Below are 15954 nucleotides of genomic sequence, written 5' to 3' on the forward strand. Positions count from 1 at the left end.
CTGCTCGGTAGCTCAAGGGGCTCTGCTGCGCTGGGTTAATGAAACAGCTCCATAGGGGGACCCAAGGGGAGCGGCAGGAGGGGGGATACAGCGATTCCTTATGGCCACACAGAGCCACGGGACGGGCTCCATGCACAAGGCAAGGGCAGCTCAGTGATTTTGGAGAAATACCACAGCCCCTGAACGTGCACAGGCTCCTTACGTGCCTTTTCCACGCAGTTTCTTTTCCCTTTGGCCCCACAGGACTTTTCCCGTGACTCCCTGTGTCAAAGGGTCCCGCAAGTACCACAGCAGGGCCGTGCAGAGGGCCCTGTCCTTACCCTCGGAGCAGAGGGGGACAAGCACAGGGGTGTGAGACCCTGCCATGACGCTCCCATCAGCCAGCACTGTCTGGGGGTGCCCGGCCATGGGTGGGGGGCCCAGGCTGCTGCAGGGCTCAGCCCGCTCACAGACCCCGGGGGAGCTCAGGCCGCTGCAGGCCCTGGCCCAGCCGGCCTCGCCCCCACCCCATCCCAGCAACCCATCGTGAACTACACCTCCCAGCACCCCCCGCGCCGCCGCTCCCTATTGGCTGCCGTCGCGCGTTGGTCACGCCTCCGCGTTGCCACTGGCCGAGGCGGGCTGGAGGGGCGTGGCTGTCTCGGTCCCGCCCTCCCGCCGCCGCTGTGTGGGGAGCGGGCGGGCCCCGGGAGCGCTGTGGGGGCCGGGGGTGCCCGGGACCCCCTGTCCCGCCCGGGGCCGTGCCAGCCGCCTCGCCCCCGCGCTGCCATGCTGGTGGCTGGCTCGCCGTGCCGCCCCGTGGGGCTGGAGGAGCAGCGGGGCTGCGGGGCCCGGCGGGGCGGCGAGGTAAGGGCTGGGCTCGGTGCGGGCCTGCCCGAGCGGCTCCCGATTGGCATCGCCCACCCCCCACCCCCGCCCCCGGGACGGGCGGGGTGCTGCCGCCGAGGGGTCCCGTGGGCCGAGGGCTGGCGGTGTTCCCCCTCCCGGAGCCGCTGTCCCCCCGCCTGTGAGACCCCCCCTCCCGGGCCGCTGTCCCCCGTCCCCCAGCCCGGGGCCCCCTCCCGGGGCCGGCTGCGGCAGGGCAGGGGCAGGGACACGGACACGTCGGGCCGACCTTCGTGTTCATCTGCTTTGCAACGAGCCTGACAAGAAGGGTGCTGGGGAGCGGGAGCAGGCTGGGGTGCTGGGAGCCCACCCAGGGCTCCCTGGGGATGGGGTGACCCTGGCCTGGCAGGGGGACGTTGGGGTGGCTGGCCAGGGAATTCTCGGGGTGGCCTGAGCCCCGCAGGAGCTGCGGGGGGTGTGGGAGCTGGGCAAAGGCCCTGCCTGCAGGCATGGGCCTGGGGGGAAACTGAGGCTGCGGGGGGCGATAGGACATGCCTGCTGGGACAGGTGCTGGGGGCTGGCAGGAGGCTGGGGGCTGTGTCCAGTTGTGGAGCTTGTGCTGCCGTTCCCGGCCTGGGCATGGGATCCCTCTGATGTTCCCGTTAACCCAGAGGTCTGAGAACCATCTGGCATCGCCCAGAGCTTTTGTGTTTGGAGCCCAGTGTGCGACATTGGAATCCTAAGGTGTCCATAGAGCTTTGCAGGCCCTCCCTGTCCCTCCCGGCTAATCGGACCTGTCTCCAGCTTCAGTCCACCAACAAAGTCCTGAAAAGCTGGGGATTGCTTCTATTTGCAAGACTTATTTTTCCCTCTGAAAAAAAAAAAAAAAATCAGGTGCAGTTTTTCCTCTACTTCCTGCATTCCCCTTCCCTCAGGTTTCCCCAGGGACAGCAGGATTGCTCTGCAGCTCAGGGCTTTGCTTGTGGAGAGTTGGTGGCTCCCCAAACAACCGTGCCACCTCTGAGTGGCTGCAGAGATCCTGACATGGGCTGGAAGCTGGAAACCCCGGGACAGTGGGTGGGAAGGACCCCAGACAGCAGTGCCGGTGCTTGTCCTGACACGAGCTGAAGCCTGAAATCAGTGCTTTGGAGCAGGCTGGGGGGAGGCCAGCTGTGGCTGGGATGCCTTAGACCTTCACCACCGATGTCTAGCAGATACTGCTGAAACTCTGTAGGCTGGGGCCTTTGCACCCGTCATGAAAGTGCCTCAGTTTTGTTTCTGCGTGCTGTGGCAGGGGGTGTGCACTGCTTGCAGGGCTATCTGTTCTCTGCAGCAACTCTGCCCTTCTCCATAGAACCTCTTTGGGTTTTCAGGATGAGGATTTGGGGATCCCGTTGCTCTCTTCCTGGAGCGTGGCAGCAGCCAGGTTTGCTTGCCAGGAGCAGGTCTGGCTCTGGCTGCTGCAGGGACAGCTTGTGCCAAGGGGGTTGCACTCACACATCGGCTCCGTGCGTCAGTGGGGCCAAGCTCTGGTGCTGCTCTTGCCCCCCAGTACAGCCCAGGGACAACATGCTGCCTGGTTTTTGGCAGGAACACAGGTTACGAGGGGCAAACCCTCTCAGCTGGGTGGCTGCAATGGTGTTTGTTTAACCTTGCCTTATCAGGAATGATTTTTCAACACCTGACTAAGCACTGGCACCAGTGGGGGGGGAGGGGGGGTGGTGTCGCTGCTCAGCACACCCATCTTCCTGCTCATGGGGGATTAACTCCTTCCCCTGGTGTCTCTGTTGAGATCCTCCACCTGCCCTGTGCCATCTGGAGCCTGGGAGCAGGTTACGTGGGTGGCATGGGTCAGAGCATCGCCTCCGTGCCTCAGTTTCCCCATGAGCAGAAGCAGGAGGTGATACCCTACCCAGCAACGGTGCAGCAAGGGTTAACCGCAGCGCCCGTGAGGATTGCTTAATGCAGCAAAACATAAGGAGCCTCTGCGTAGGGATGATTAAAATGCACCTTCAAAGGTCACCCTGAGCTGTCATGGAAAAGCAGTGGGATGGGCTGAGCTCCCCAGCTCCTTGCTGCCTTCGGGGTTGGAAGTCCTGCTGCCTGTGTCCCGTGGATTTGCCTTGCCGACGTCTCTCCGTTGCTGTCCTCTCCCAGGGAGCCTCTTGGAGCACCAAAGAAGCTCTTTCTCCCCAAACTGTGAGTCAGCGCAGAGCCAGCTCAGCACCCAGCGCAGCGATGGCATGAGCCTGCTCCTGCCGTCACCCCCATCTCGCTTCCGTGGTGACTCGGCCCTGGGGCATCCCTTGCGCTCAGCGGTCAGAGCCGTTGGATGCGGGCACTGCTCGCTTTGCCGGGGTGGCTGCAGTTTGGTGCCAGCCCGAGCCCACGGTGTGCCGTGCCCCGCTGCCTGACGCTTGGGGAAGGACATGGCTGTGCTGACAACTGCTGTGTGGTCACCTCGTGCCACCCCACACCCCTTCCTTGCTTGGGGGAGTGCCAGGCTGCTCCCGCCATCTCAGCAGTGATTTGGAGGCAGCAGGGAGGCAAGACACATGCCATCACCTAGGCTGTGCCCGGCTCCAGCTCTTGGGTATCTCTCCCGGTGAAGCCAGGTGACAGCCCTGGGGCTTGTCCCTTCACAGGGATGTGGAAAAGACCCCTGGAGAAGCAGTTCCCTGCCCTGTTGCTCCACGGCTGCAAAGTGGGACGTGCCCTCCTGCTGCTGCTGTCCTGTGACATGTCCCATCTCCCACAGGTGAATCCTGGCAGTGGGACCCTCGCTGCCACCTCGCCACAGGAGGCTGGGAGTGTCACGCCGGGTGCTGAGCGTGGGGGCAGAGCAGGCTTGGGGCCAGAGCTGCCTTTTGAGTTTCCCTGTTGTAAACGGGCCGGAAGGTGCATGTCCCATGGTGCCATCAGTTTTGGAAGGCTTCTTGATTTTGGAAGATGTTGCTGTTCTCGGCATTGATGCTGTGGGTTTCCCTCACCTCCCCCAGCTGTGGGGTGGGGGTGTGGGGTGGCTGTGCCCTGCCCACCACAGGGGTCTTCCACAGCCGTGGATGGAGGGGGGTGATGTGGGGAGAAGCGGGGTGCTGGGAGCTGCCGTGGTGCAGCGTGGCTGATGGCACGGGGCGAGCATCTACCTGGCTGTGTGCCGTGCGAGGGAGGAGCGCAATAAAATGCGGATCGTGCCTTTGTCCACCCAGGACAGCCAGAGCTGCAGGTCCTGTGGGAGCAGCAGCCTTGCAGGCTCCCCAGTGCAGCTCCTGCAGCCAGCTCACCTGGTAACTGGGTGCTGTGGGAGCAAGGCTGCCCGCTCATGATGGGTTTGCAGGCAGCATCCCGCTCTCCCGGCTGCAGCTGAGCTGTTTTATTTTGGGTCCTGGGGGCTGGCAGGGGGCCAGGCCTGCCTGCTGGCTTTGCCTGGGCTGGCAATGCCTTCGCCCGTGGCTACTGGGACGGGGTGCCCGGCTCTGTGTCCCCAGCAGTGCAGGCAGCGGGGGGGGGGGGGGGGCGTTGCCTGCACTGTGTGTGTCTCCTTGGCACATCTCTCCCTGCACCCGGAGCAAAGCAGGGTGCAGGTCTCTGCTGGCTGAGGCATCCCTCTGGGGTGGGCTGTGGGAGCTGTGTCTGACACCATGGGCACTGCTGCTGCTCCCTCCGGGTCTCCATGGCACCACTGCTCCCCGCTGGGTTTACACAGGGCTGGTGTGCCATGGGATGGAGCAGTGTGGTTGTGGGCACCCAAGGGGGCTGAGACCCTGCCTGCTCCCTGGGCAGGCAGATCTACATCCCGGGCTCATATCCTGCCTGCAAGGTTGGTGCTGGGCTCCCGTTCAAAAGTCCCAGCGCAGGTGACCGAGTGCAGACGGTGCTGGGGGACAGGTCCCAGCCTCACGGTGCCACCTTGGCTCCTGCTCATAGTGGGACCTGAGGGATTTCTGCAGGGAATGGGAAGAGGAGGCTGGTGCTTCCCTGCCTGGAGCTGGAGCCTGAGCACCTCCTCCGTAGTGGGTGCCGCCACCGGCACCTGTATCAGCAGCGTGGGTTGGAGGAAGCGACGCTGCCGGCGTTCATCTGTGGAATGCCCTTTCTGCTGCTGCTGCCCTGTCTCGGTCGTGGTTTTGTACAAGCACCGTGTTCCTCCTGGTTTTGGGGGGACCCTGCACCAGCCCCCCCTTCCCCCTCGCCTCCTTCCCAGGGCTGGGAGCACTTGAACCTTTTTCCACCCTCTCTTCTCCCAGCAGCACACCAGTGCTCTCCGTAGGTGTTTTGGGGGGATTATTTTAGCTCTAGGGGCTGGGTGCTGCATCCCCCGTCTGTGGTTGGCATCTGTGGGTGCTGTTGTGATGCAGGCAGAGAAATTTCCCCTGCACCACTGAAAACTTGCGAGCTGGTGGGATGCTGTGGTGCAAAAATGGGACAAGGACGGGGAGTGGGGGGGGATTCAGGCTCTGCTGCATCCCTGTGTTTCAGCTCGGGGGCTGGCTGAGGGGTCCCCATGGGCACTGAGCCACCCCTGCAGTGGGGGGACTGGGAGGGTCCTGGTCTTGTGCTCTGAACGGGGGGTCCCGCTTGTGGCACCCCCATCACTGAACCCTGGTTGGGTGCAGCCAGCCCCCCCCCCCCCCCCGCCCCCCAGCAGAGAGGAGAAAAATACCTGCTTGGAGAAAATAGAGTGTGGAAACTGCTTTTCCCTGGAGAGCTGGGGGGCAGCTGCAGCACGGGGGGGTCAGAAAGGAGCTGAACCCTGTGCCTGGAGTGCAGAGAGCACCCTGTAACCGGGGGGCTGGTTTCCGTTTTAACCGTGTTAACGGATCTGGGGAGAGGGGGGAAAAAAACCCAACTTGGCGGAGATGTTTATCGGAATTTGTGCCCGGGGGGGGGGGCAGTTAGCGGGAACCCCAGGCACCGCAATATTTCTGCTGCTGACTGCAAACCACAGCTCCCAGGACCTGCCACTGTCCTGTGGGCCCCCCGGGCTCTGGTTTTCCCGTGGAGGTGGTAAACCAAGACTCGGGCACCGGGGGTGTCACCGCTCTCCCGGCCGGTGATGCCGTAGCTCGGGTGCCGTGGCGTGGTCCCGGTGTGTCACACCTCCCGGGGTGCAGAGCAACACCCCTGCCTGATTTCATCAGGCGCTGCCCAGCCTGACGCAAGAGCGCGGGGGCGATGGGTGCGTGGCCCCGTGGCCCATGCGGGGTGGCTGCCTGAGTCACCCCTTCCGGTGCCACCGCGCTCGTCCCGCCGCCGCCGGCTGCTTGTCCTGGGGATGCTCGGCGGCTCCCAGCTGCCCTGGTGCTGGGCTAAAGCCATTGCTCTTTCTTTCCTAGGACAGAGGGGTCGAGGTCCACCAGCAGCTGGGGAAGGGGCCCAGCACCTTCATCCCCCTGGGAGAGGTAAGAGCGGTGAGGGTGGTCTTAGGTCTGTGCATCCCTCCCTGCTGGGGGGCTCCTCCACCCCTCCCTGCCCTGGGTGGGGGGGGGGCAGGGCACTGTTAAGGAAAGATTCCCACCCCCCGACCCCAACTGTTAGTGCCTAGCTGGGGTGGGATGCTGGGGAGGGGGGATGAATGGGGAGGAGGGGTGGGATGGGGATGGGTCACCCAGCCTGGGGTATCCCTGTGGCAGTGGGGGGGGGGGACTTGTTTTGGAGGAATGGGGGAGCAGTTCTGTTGTTTCACCTTGGTGTTTTCCTACCCCAAGTCCCTGCCCCGCTTGTGCCTCAGTTTCCCCACTCATCCAAACACTTCTGCCTTTCCCTTGTGCTGCAGAGGCAGCCCCCGTCCTGCCCCCCTGAAAACTGCACCCCGAAATCCCCGGGGGCTCCCTGTGCTGGGGCACCCTCAGTCCTATCTCAGCACCCACTGCTGGTGTCCCAGATGGTTCCCCCTTCGGCAGAGATAGCACCGTGGTTTCGTCACCGCGGCGGGGGTGGAGAGGCTGGGAGGGGGGAGCTGAGCCCCATCTCCTCCCCGCTGCACACCAGTGCCCAAATAAACAACCCAACCCGCAGGCCGAGCAAGCTGGGCTGTGCGGGCTCTGGCATGGAGACCCCCAATCACCCCCTGCCCCCCAGGAGTGGGGAGACGGGCAGTGGGGGCTGCCGGCGCTGTCCGTACCGGGCGGCGGGTGGGAGGCTGGGTGCCTTCAACTGGGTGAGCATCTGATGCTGTGGGTTGGGTGCTCCTGGATGCCTGAGTCCTGCTGGCCACTGGAGCTTAATGCAAGGCGGGGAGGTCTCCCTTCTAGGTTAGGGGGGCTGTTGGGAAGAGTGGGGGGCTGCGGCACACAGCCCTTCACCACCCTCCTCTCCCCGTCCTGGCAGATCCCACAGGAAGGTGCAGAGAGCAGCCTGCGCCAGCTCCTCATCGAGGCCTTCGTCTCGGCGGGCAGGGTGGACAACATCGCCATGGTCATGGGGCTGCACCCCCAGTATCTCAGCAGCTTCTGGAAGACCCAGTACCTCCTCCTGCGCATGGACGGGCCCCTGCCCTACCACAAGCGCCACTACATCGCCATCATGGTGAGGATGGGGGTCTCTGGGGGTGTGGGGTCCCTGGGGGTGACGTGGGGTCCTGGAACCGCTGCTGGGTTTTTGCCTGGAGGCGGGAAGGTTTGGGACCCCACAGATGGGCCCTCTCTGACCTGTGGTCCCGGAGGCTTGGAAGCCCCTTTGGGGTTGGTCCCGCGGTGCCCACCTGGGGTAGCCCAGCACCCCTCCGCTCCAGGGCCCCTGGGGACTGGCATTGGCAGGAGGCTGTGCAGATGTCCCTGCCTTATCCCCAGGGAAACCCCTCCAAGAGTGATGTGGTGGTGGGGGGGTGGCTCCCTGCCTTGGCTTCTCCAAGGACTTGTAGCAGGGTTGGGGTCCCCTGGGCAGTGCTGGGGGCTGACTGCCCAGCTTTCCCCACAGGCAGCAGCCCGGCACCAGTGCTCCTACCTGGTGGGTTTGCACATGGGGGAGTTCCTGCAGGCAGGGGGCAACCCAGCGTGGCTGCAGGGGCTGCACTGTGCCCCCCAAAAACTCAGGAACCTCAATGAGATCAACAAACTGCTGGCCCACAGGCCCTGGCTCGTCACCAAGGAGCACATCGAGGTGAGATGATGCTGCCGCACTACAAAACACGCTGGGTTTGGGTGCTTGACCCCAGGGGCCGCATCCCTGCTTGCACAACCCTCCCAAGTTGAACCCTTTCAGAGCTGAGGGAGTCTGAGCTGGAGGGCAGGGTCTGTGTTGCTCCCAACAGATGGGAAGGGGAGACGTGTCCCCCGTGACTGGGGACTGTCCTGCTGACAGCGGCTGGTCTATGGGGAGAGGCACATCCCAAACACCCTCCTGTCTCCCTGCCCTTGGCTTACCCCAGCTCTGGGGTGTGGTGGGGGGTACGGCACAGCGAGCTGGGGGGCTGGGGAATCTCTCCAACCCCTCTGCCTTGCAGGCTCTGCTGAAGACGGGGGAGCACAGCTGGTCGCTGGCGGAGCTGGTGCAGGCCCTGGTGCTCCTCACCCACTACCACTCGCTCGCTTCCTTTGTCTTTGGCTGCGGCATCAACCCCGAGGAGGACCAGGATGGGGGACACAGCTGCCAGCCCCCCTCACCCCACAGTGACAGTAGCCCAGCCTCTGACGACAGCCTGGGGAGCTCTGGGGTAAAGGGGGAGCTTTGCCTTGTGGGGGTGTGGGTGGAAAGAGAAGGCGTGGTGGGGTGCTGGACTGCTTATGGTGCTTCCCCTGGGAATCACCCCAGGGCCTTTTATTGGGAACAGCGGATGCTTTAGGGCTGTGTGCGGTAGCATCCTCCACAGGGCTTCCCCTTCCTCCTGGTCCCAGGGACCGAGGCGTGGGAGCAGATGGGACCTGAGCAGGACAAATCCAGAGGCAAATGCTCTTTAGAGCAGCCCTGGGGCTGTTCCAGGTGACAGCAGAGCTGAGAGTGGCTCTGTGCTGCTGGAGGCTTGCAACCCCTCTGCAGCCGTTTGCAGCCTGGGGCAGGGTTGACTCTGTCCTCTGCTTTGCCAGGGCAAAGATGCCATGCAGGAGGTGGAAGTGCTGATGGAGAGGATGAAGCTGCTGCAGGAAAGCCAGCTGGAGGAGGAGGGTGTCACGCAGGAGGAGATGGCGACACGCTTCGAACAGGAGAAGACTGAGAGTTTGCTGGTCGCTCCCTCGGGTGAGGAGGTGCAGGGATGTAGCTGGCTGGGGACGGGGTCCCTTTGGGCCTGGGAAATCCCAGGGAAGGGGGGAAGGAGGCAGCATCTTCCCAGGGAAAAGCAGGATTAGGCCCTCAGCTGCAGGGCTGGCTCTGTCTGGGGTCACGCCACATCACTCATGGCCACTGCGGTGGTGCCTTGTAGATATTGTGGATCACTCCCTGCAGTCCAACGTCCTCTGCTTCGTGGAGGACCCCGAGTTCGGCTACAAAGACTTCACGCGGAGAGGCGAGCAGGCACCCCCCACTTTCCGTGCGCAGGTGGGTGTTGGCGGTCCCACGCCAGCAAGAGGGGAAGGGGTGGCAGGGTGCTGGGTGGCGGGTCCTGCTTGTCTTGGTGAGGGGACAGCGGGGCGGTTCCTGGGGCCATGGACAGCGTGGGTGCAGAGGGTGAGGGCCTGGAACCAGGCTGGAGCTGTCTGAGCCATGCGCCGAGATGGTAATAGCTGGGGGGGGGTGGAGTGTCAATGTGCGTGGGAGACCCCAGCTTGTGTCCCTGGCTTTGAAGGGACCCCACATTTCCCCATCAAGCCCCTATCCCAGCAGGATTTCTCTGGCAGGATTACACCTGGGAGGACCACGGCTACTCGCTGATCAACCGCCTCTACCCTGACGTGGGGCAACTCCTGGATGAGAAGTTTCAAGTCGTCTACAACCTGACGTACAACACCATCGCCATGCACTGTGGTGTGGACACGTCCATGCTGCGCCGGGCCATCTGGAACTACGTCCACTGCGTCTTCGGGATCCGGTAGGTCCCTGAGCCACGGCTGGAGCCTGGTCTCTGTCCTGGTGGAGCCCATGAGCAGGTCCAGCCTGGGAGCCTGCAACTTGGTCTTGGTGAGGCTGTTACTGCTGCTTAGACTAAGGCAATGTGATGCTGTTGGGGGGCTCGGCTTAGGTCCAGGAAGACCCCGGGGTGTGCGAATGGGCAGGGGTTGTGCCTGGAGTAACGTGCCCTCCTCTCTCCCCCAGCTACGACGACTACGACTATGGGGAGGTGAACCAGCTCCTGGAGCGCAGCTTGAAGATCTACATCAAGACGGTGGCTTGCTACCCTGAGAAAACAACCAAGCGGATGTACACACAGTTCTGGAGACACTTCAAGCACTCGGAAAAGGTGCTGCCCCATCCCTTCCCCTCCTGGCAGGGTGCGGCGGGGTGCTGAGCCCCCCATGCCCTGACCACCCCGCTCTCCCTGTGTAGGTGCACATCAACCTGCTCTTGCTGGAGGCTCGGATGCAGGCAGCTCTGCTCTACGCCCTGAGAGCTGTCACCCGCTACATGACCTGACCAGCCTCTGCTCCCTTCTCCTCCTCCTGCCCCAGGTTTGGGGGAGAGGCCGGGGGGGAGCTGATACCCTAAAGAGTTTGCTGGAATATTGTCTTCCCCGCTTAAGGGGCCTGGAGCTGTGAAAGGAAAGGGGGGGCTTCCTTGCCCCTCATCCCAGGAGAGGGGACCCCCAAGAAGCCATCGGTGCCAGGAAGAGCCTGGCCTGCTGTCCTGGGGCTCACAGAGCTGGGGTGCTCGACTGCTCCATGTCTTTCTCGGAGTGAGCCCGAAAGAAGCCAGACTGGGGTGCTGTGGGTGCTGCTTTCACCGTGCGGTGCTGGTGTTACACCTCTGTGCCACCTCCCGGCACCAAGGCTGCTGCCGTGCAGGATGCTTTTTGTGCCAGAGATCACGAGAGGGTATCGTATCGTGGGCTTCGCCCCTGCTTCTTGGGGTCTTGTCATGCTGGAAGACAGGCAGCTGCTGGCGGGGATGCTGCCCTGGCACCCCCTCCCCACCGCTGCAGCTTGCACCCAAGGATGGCACCACAGGAGTGGTGGGAAGGACCCAGCCGCCCCGTTGCCCAGCCGGGCAGCCCCCTGTGCCACCCACTTCCGAGCCGAGTCCCCCCGTGTTGTGGAGCCGCAGCCTCTTCCCCAGCCATGCAGACCCCCACTCCTCCCTGCCTGGCCTGGGTGTTTCCACTGCCTTCAGCGTCTGCTGTGACACGGGGTCCCCTCCATGGCTGGGGGTGTGCGCAGCCCCTTGCTGCTCCTCCCCGTGGACCCTGGCACGGCCAGACCCCAGCCCAGCCCTTGGATGGGGGCTGGCAGGGCTGCAGGGGGGGTTAAGCTTTGCATGCCCAAGCCCCCTGCAACTGGGGATGTGAAGTGCCTCTTAAGCTGGGTCCCAGGGCAGGAGCAGGGTGACAGTAGGAGTGCCTGCGGTGTGTTTTACACTTTTTTGCGTCATTTTCCAGCCACTGGCACATCTCTGCTGCCTCAGCCTTCGGAGTGAGGGCGGGGGGAGCTGTGCTGGGGCATGGGGCTGCCTGCGCCTGCCCATCCTGGGGTGGGATGGGGGGTGGCCGTAGCTTTACCCAGATGTGCCCGAGCATTTCCCAGCGGTGCGGGTCGCCGGGGAGGTGCCTGTTTGGGAGGGCCCCGGCTCCTGGCTCTGCTGGAGCAGGGGTCAGGGTCCGGCAGCATCACCTGCTGCTCAGCCACTCTTGGTTTGTAGCTCCAATTAAGTTATTTCTGTATTTTTTGGGGTGTATTTAATCCTGACTGGGCATGGAAATGCCACTGTGGCTTTGCTACAGATTTTGTTTTGAAAAAATAAAATTGTTCTTTTTTTTTTCTTTTTTTTATTTTTTTTTCTTTCTTTTCTTTCTTTTTTTTCTTTTTCCAAACGCCTCTGCAGGACAGCGCTGCCAAGCAAGTGTGCGTGCGCTGCAGTTTCCCTTTCCCTTTGCTCAGCACTAGATCCTGCATAGTGCAGTGTGGGGTGGGGGCGTCCCACTGCTCTGGGGGTGGCTGGGAGCAGCCCTGGGTTGTCCAGGAGGGCACGTGGGGGGGCCATGCACTCCCCATTTGCCTGAAGCGGGTGGGCTGGGCTCCAGTGCACCCTCCTTGCAGGGACCATTGCCAGCCCATCCTGGGTACAGCACCCTCCCAGAGAGCTGGGATTTGGGGCGCCAACACTCATCCCAGTGTGGGTGTCCCACGGGATGCTCCAGTCCTGCTGCTGGGATGGAGCTGAGTGGGCTATAGTGGAGCTGGGGGGGTGGAGCAGCACTGGGGGCATCTCAGCCCCGTGATGTGGAGCTCAGCACTTATCAGGGTGCAGGCAGGAGCCCCTGGCAGCTGCCGATAAGATCCCCGAGGAGGGGACAGCCCATCCCTTTGCTCCAGCCCCACGCCGGCAGGGCGAGGTGCATCCCTGTGCCCGAGGAGCTGGATCCTGGCTCTGAGGCTGTCTGGACCCTCCGGCCCCTGCAGATGGGTGGGATGGACCCACCGTGCTGCCCCCCCGAGTGGGGCTGGGGGGCTGGATGGGGCTGGGGCACCACCGGCACGGTGGGGGTTTGTAGGGCAGAGCCTCTGCGCTGCGCTCCTGGGGCAGCCCAGGGATGCTGGGGAAACTGAGGCAGAAGGGTGGGTCTCCCTTGACTTTGCTGGTCACGGTCCCCATCCAGGTCCCCTTTGCGCAGCTGGCGACTCCGGGAGGGTTTAGCGAACACCTGGCAGAGGGGAGCTGCAAACCCCGGGTAAGGGTTGGCTTAATGCTTACAAGACACCAGAGACCCCCCTGGGGGGCGGGGGGGCCCTGCCTGTGCTCCTGGGCTTGCACGAGGCGCCAGCCGGGGCTGAGCCGTTTCCCTGCGCTGAGTCACAGCCTCCAAATATTTCCCAGCGTGTTTTTCCAGGCCTGGCTGAGGCTGAGCCTTCGGAGAGAAGGGCAAAGCCTCCCCTCCACACGCTAAAGTTTTACGGTGTCACCCTGTAACACCCAGCCAGCGAGGGGACAACACTGTCTGGGGACCTGGGGGTGCTTGGGGACCCCCGGGATCCCTAGAGCAGCCCCCAGCCCCTGCCAGGGTGGCAGCTCCCTGCCCCAGGGGGTGGCAGGATTATTCCCTGAATATACCGGGAATGGCAACCATGAGCTTATTTTTAAGTGAGTCCAGCATGATTTTAGGGAGGGTGCTTGGAGATCTTTAGTGCTAGTGGCTTTTGTACCGTACCTACGGAGGGGTCTGGCCGTGGGGTCTCGGGTACCCGGTGCAGCTGGGGGATCCCAGCAGGGAGCACTGTGTCGGCTTTTCAAAAGAAATGAGAAAATGTCCTGGGGAACCGAGGCAGCTCAGACAATCAATGGCAATCGTTGGAAAAATGTCAAGTTGACAGGGAGATTCTGTCAGAGGAGGGATTTTTCCTGCTGCCTTCTTGGCTTTCTTTGAGGTATCTGAAATATTTTGTTCAAATGGAAGAAATCCTCCAATAAAGGCACCATTTCTGGTCACAAAGCCATGCTGGGAGCAGCTGAGCCTTTCAGAAAAATAAAAATAATAAAAAATCCTTCTTTGCTACAGTTTCACCCTGGCACATCTGGCAAAAGCAGCACCAGCATCTTGTGGGGTCACTGCTCTGCATCCCCGCTGCTCCTCGCTTTTTCCTGCAATGTCAGATAACCGGGATGACACAGTCCAGCCGGGTCCCTGGGCACCCCTGGAGCAGCGATGCCCCCCCAGCGCCCAACCCCCAGCCCTGCAGACCCAGGCTGGGCCGATGTTTAAATCCCGGTGCCGGGGGGGGGGAGCAACTGCATCGGCAATTGCAAACCCATTGGGGATGGTGACCAGTTTGCAACGCCGCAGCAAGCGGTGCCCAGCGTGAGTCAAAGCTTTGTGATGGTTTTCTGGGCCCTGGGTGCCATGGGGCAGGTGGGAGGAGGGCTGTGGGCAGGGGGCTGCGCTGTGGCCGTGGCAGGGTGAGGTTTTGCCTTGGGCAGGGCTCCAAGCAGCTGGCTGGGGCTGGGTGCGTTGCTCACCTGCATGGTGCATGCCTGCGTGGTGCCTTGGCTCGGGGAGCAGAGGGCATGAGCTCAGGTGAGCTCCTCTGGTGCTTAAAAATACATATATATATGCATTTATTCATGTGTATACACACACAATTTTTATATATAGATATATATATAAAATATATATACACAGTGCTTTCAGAATGGCTGGCAGCAGCCTGAGCACCAGCACCCCTCCGTACCAGCCCAGCATCCCCAGTGCACCAAGGTTTTCTCCCCAGCACCCCGCAGCAAGGACAGGGCAATACCTTTTTGTGTTAGTTTCTATTGTTTCTGCCCATCCCCTGCTGTGTTTGCAAGAAGATACGGAGTGACCAGGGCTGGGTGGGTCCCAGGTGGTCCACCCCACCTGTGCTGCCCCAGCACCCAGCAGGTCCCCTCTCCCCAGGGCGCACCCGGGAAGGACCCAGTGCCTGGAGCCAGCGTTGCCCTGAGCCTTGCTCAGGGAGCTGCAAAGCGGGAGGGTTCTTGAAAATTTTGGGTTTAATCCCTTTTTTCCTCCCCTACAATCTTGCAGATCTTGGCCTTAGCAACAAGTGCTGGGTTGGGCTCCAGATTTTCCTCCCCAGTTTTGTTTTAAATACACAAATGATTTATCATGGGCACCCAGCGCTTCCCACGCCCCCGACAACCAGCCAGCAGCAAGCGCCCCGGTGAAGGACCCATCCTTTACTTTTTTCTTCTCCCCATTTTCCTACCACACCATCAAATAATTCAGGGGTGAGCTGGCACCATGAACCTCCTTTAACTCATCGCCTGGGTCATTGCATCAATTTAACCCCCTTCCTTCTTTTCAGGTGGTCACAATTATAAACCAATAAATTCCTCACCCTGAGTTTTACCAAGGCCGGCAATTTGTCTGCACATACATAATTTATTCGCAGCTTTCATTGTCTGCCTTGCAAGGCAGAAGGCGTGTTAATAATCTCCCTACCTGCAGCCGATAGTTTTGATCCCGACGTATGCAATTTTTGTGCACTACAATTGCCCTCGACTGAACAATAGAACGTGTTTGTGGTGTTTGACATGCAGCGATGTGATGGGAAAATGACAATAATAATCGCGGCCTGTGCTGAACGAGCGCTTTAAGGCTGAGGGAATCAAAAGTGCTTTGCAGAACGGGCATTACTGGAGCTGAGCTGCCCTCGCTGCGTCGTGTCGCTGTGCCCTGTCGTGACATGGGAGGGTGCAGCAGCATCGTGCCATGCCAAGGGTTGTCTCTCACCGTGCCCAGCGCCTGGCCCAGCTGCAGGAGGGATCTGAGCAGCCGGGGAAGTTCCCACTCTGGCAGGTGGCCGGGATGGGGCTCAGCCCGTGCAGGGTTCGTGCGGGGCGGGGGGTGAGGAGGAATATCCGTGGTCCACAGGCTGCGTGTGGGTAAATTCCGGCTGGAAACGAAGCGGCTCTTCGTGGGTGGACATGGAGGGTCGGCTCAAGCGAGCGGTGGTGGTGGCCATGTCTGCACGGCTCTGGGCAATCCCGTGTCTCCCGTGGGATCACGTATTTCCCAGCCATGAGCAGCTGCCCCAGCAAAGCCTCGGCTGTGGTCACCCCGGACTGTGATAGAGCTGAGCCCCAGTGCTCCCAGTCCCTCCCAGCCCCTTCCCAGCAGTGGAGCCCTGGAGCTGCCCAGGGACACTGGTGAAGGTTTTGTGGGGCGGTGGGTGGGAGGGAAGGGACCAGCCCCTGCGTCGCTGCCTTAGCTCATGGGATCAGAATCTGTCCCGCCTGTGGAGCCCAAAATATCCCCTGGCACCACCTGCACCCGGCGCCAGCCCTGCTTCCCTGTGTAACCCACACTGTGCCCAGCACCGCCGGGGCTGCCAGCCCGTGGCCGTGCCACCGTGTCACTGCTGTGGGAGGGACACCATCACCCGGGTGCACACGTGGCGTTGCGGGACGCCGAGCACTGCTTTTTGCAGCCAGGTTTTGCCCAGACGTGCAATTTTGCACCCGGCTGTGCACCAAGGTGGGCACCTTTGGGTCTCTGCAGTGGCAGGAGCCATCCTGCACCGGGCTGGGAGCCACAGTCCCTCCAGAAGCCCCTCCAAAAAGCAGCTT

The 15954-nt window shown here is 62.1% G+C and overlaps 1 protein-coding gene across 3 annotated transcripts; it reads left to right on the forward strand.

Moving 5' to 3' along the window:
• The first annotated feature begins 724 nt into the window (after positions 1-724).
• On the forward strand, positions 725-11669 carry SESN2 (sestrin 2). Of its 3 annotated transcripts, none has more exons than XM_040586263.1 (10): positions 725-846; positions 6162-6227; positions 7156-7353; positions 7744-7926; positions 8270-8479; positions 8850-9000; positions 9185-9300; positions 9600-9790; positions 10015-10159; positions 10246-11669. In XM_040586263.1, the coding sequence occupies exons 1-10, from the start codon at positions 769-771 to the stop codon at positions 10330-10332; spliced, it is 1425 nt and encodes a 474-aa protein (XP_040442197.1). In that variant the 5' UTR covers positions 725-768; the 3' UTR covers positions 10333-11669. The 3 variants fall into 3 exon arrangements, with proteins under 3 accessions (XP_040442197.1, XP_040442196.1, XP_040442195.1); XM_040586262.1 differs by lacking the exon at positions 725-846 and adding an exon at positions 2599-3024; XM_040586261.1 differs by lacking the exons at positions 725-846; positions 6162-6227 and adding an exon at positions 6799-6985.
• The last annotated feature ends 4285 nt before the right edge of the window (positions 11670-15954 follow it).

Source organism: Falco naumanni, chromosome 3 (genome assembly GCF_017639655.2).
Source record: "Falco naumanni isolate bFalNau1 chromosome 3, bFalNau1.pat, whole genome shotgun sequence".
In the NCBI taxonomy this organism is placed as follows: Eukaryota; Metazoa; Chordata; class Aves; order Falconiformes; family Falconidae; genus Falco; species Falco naumanni.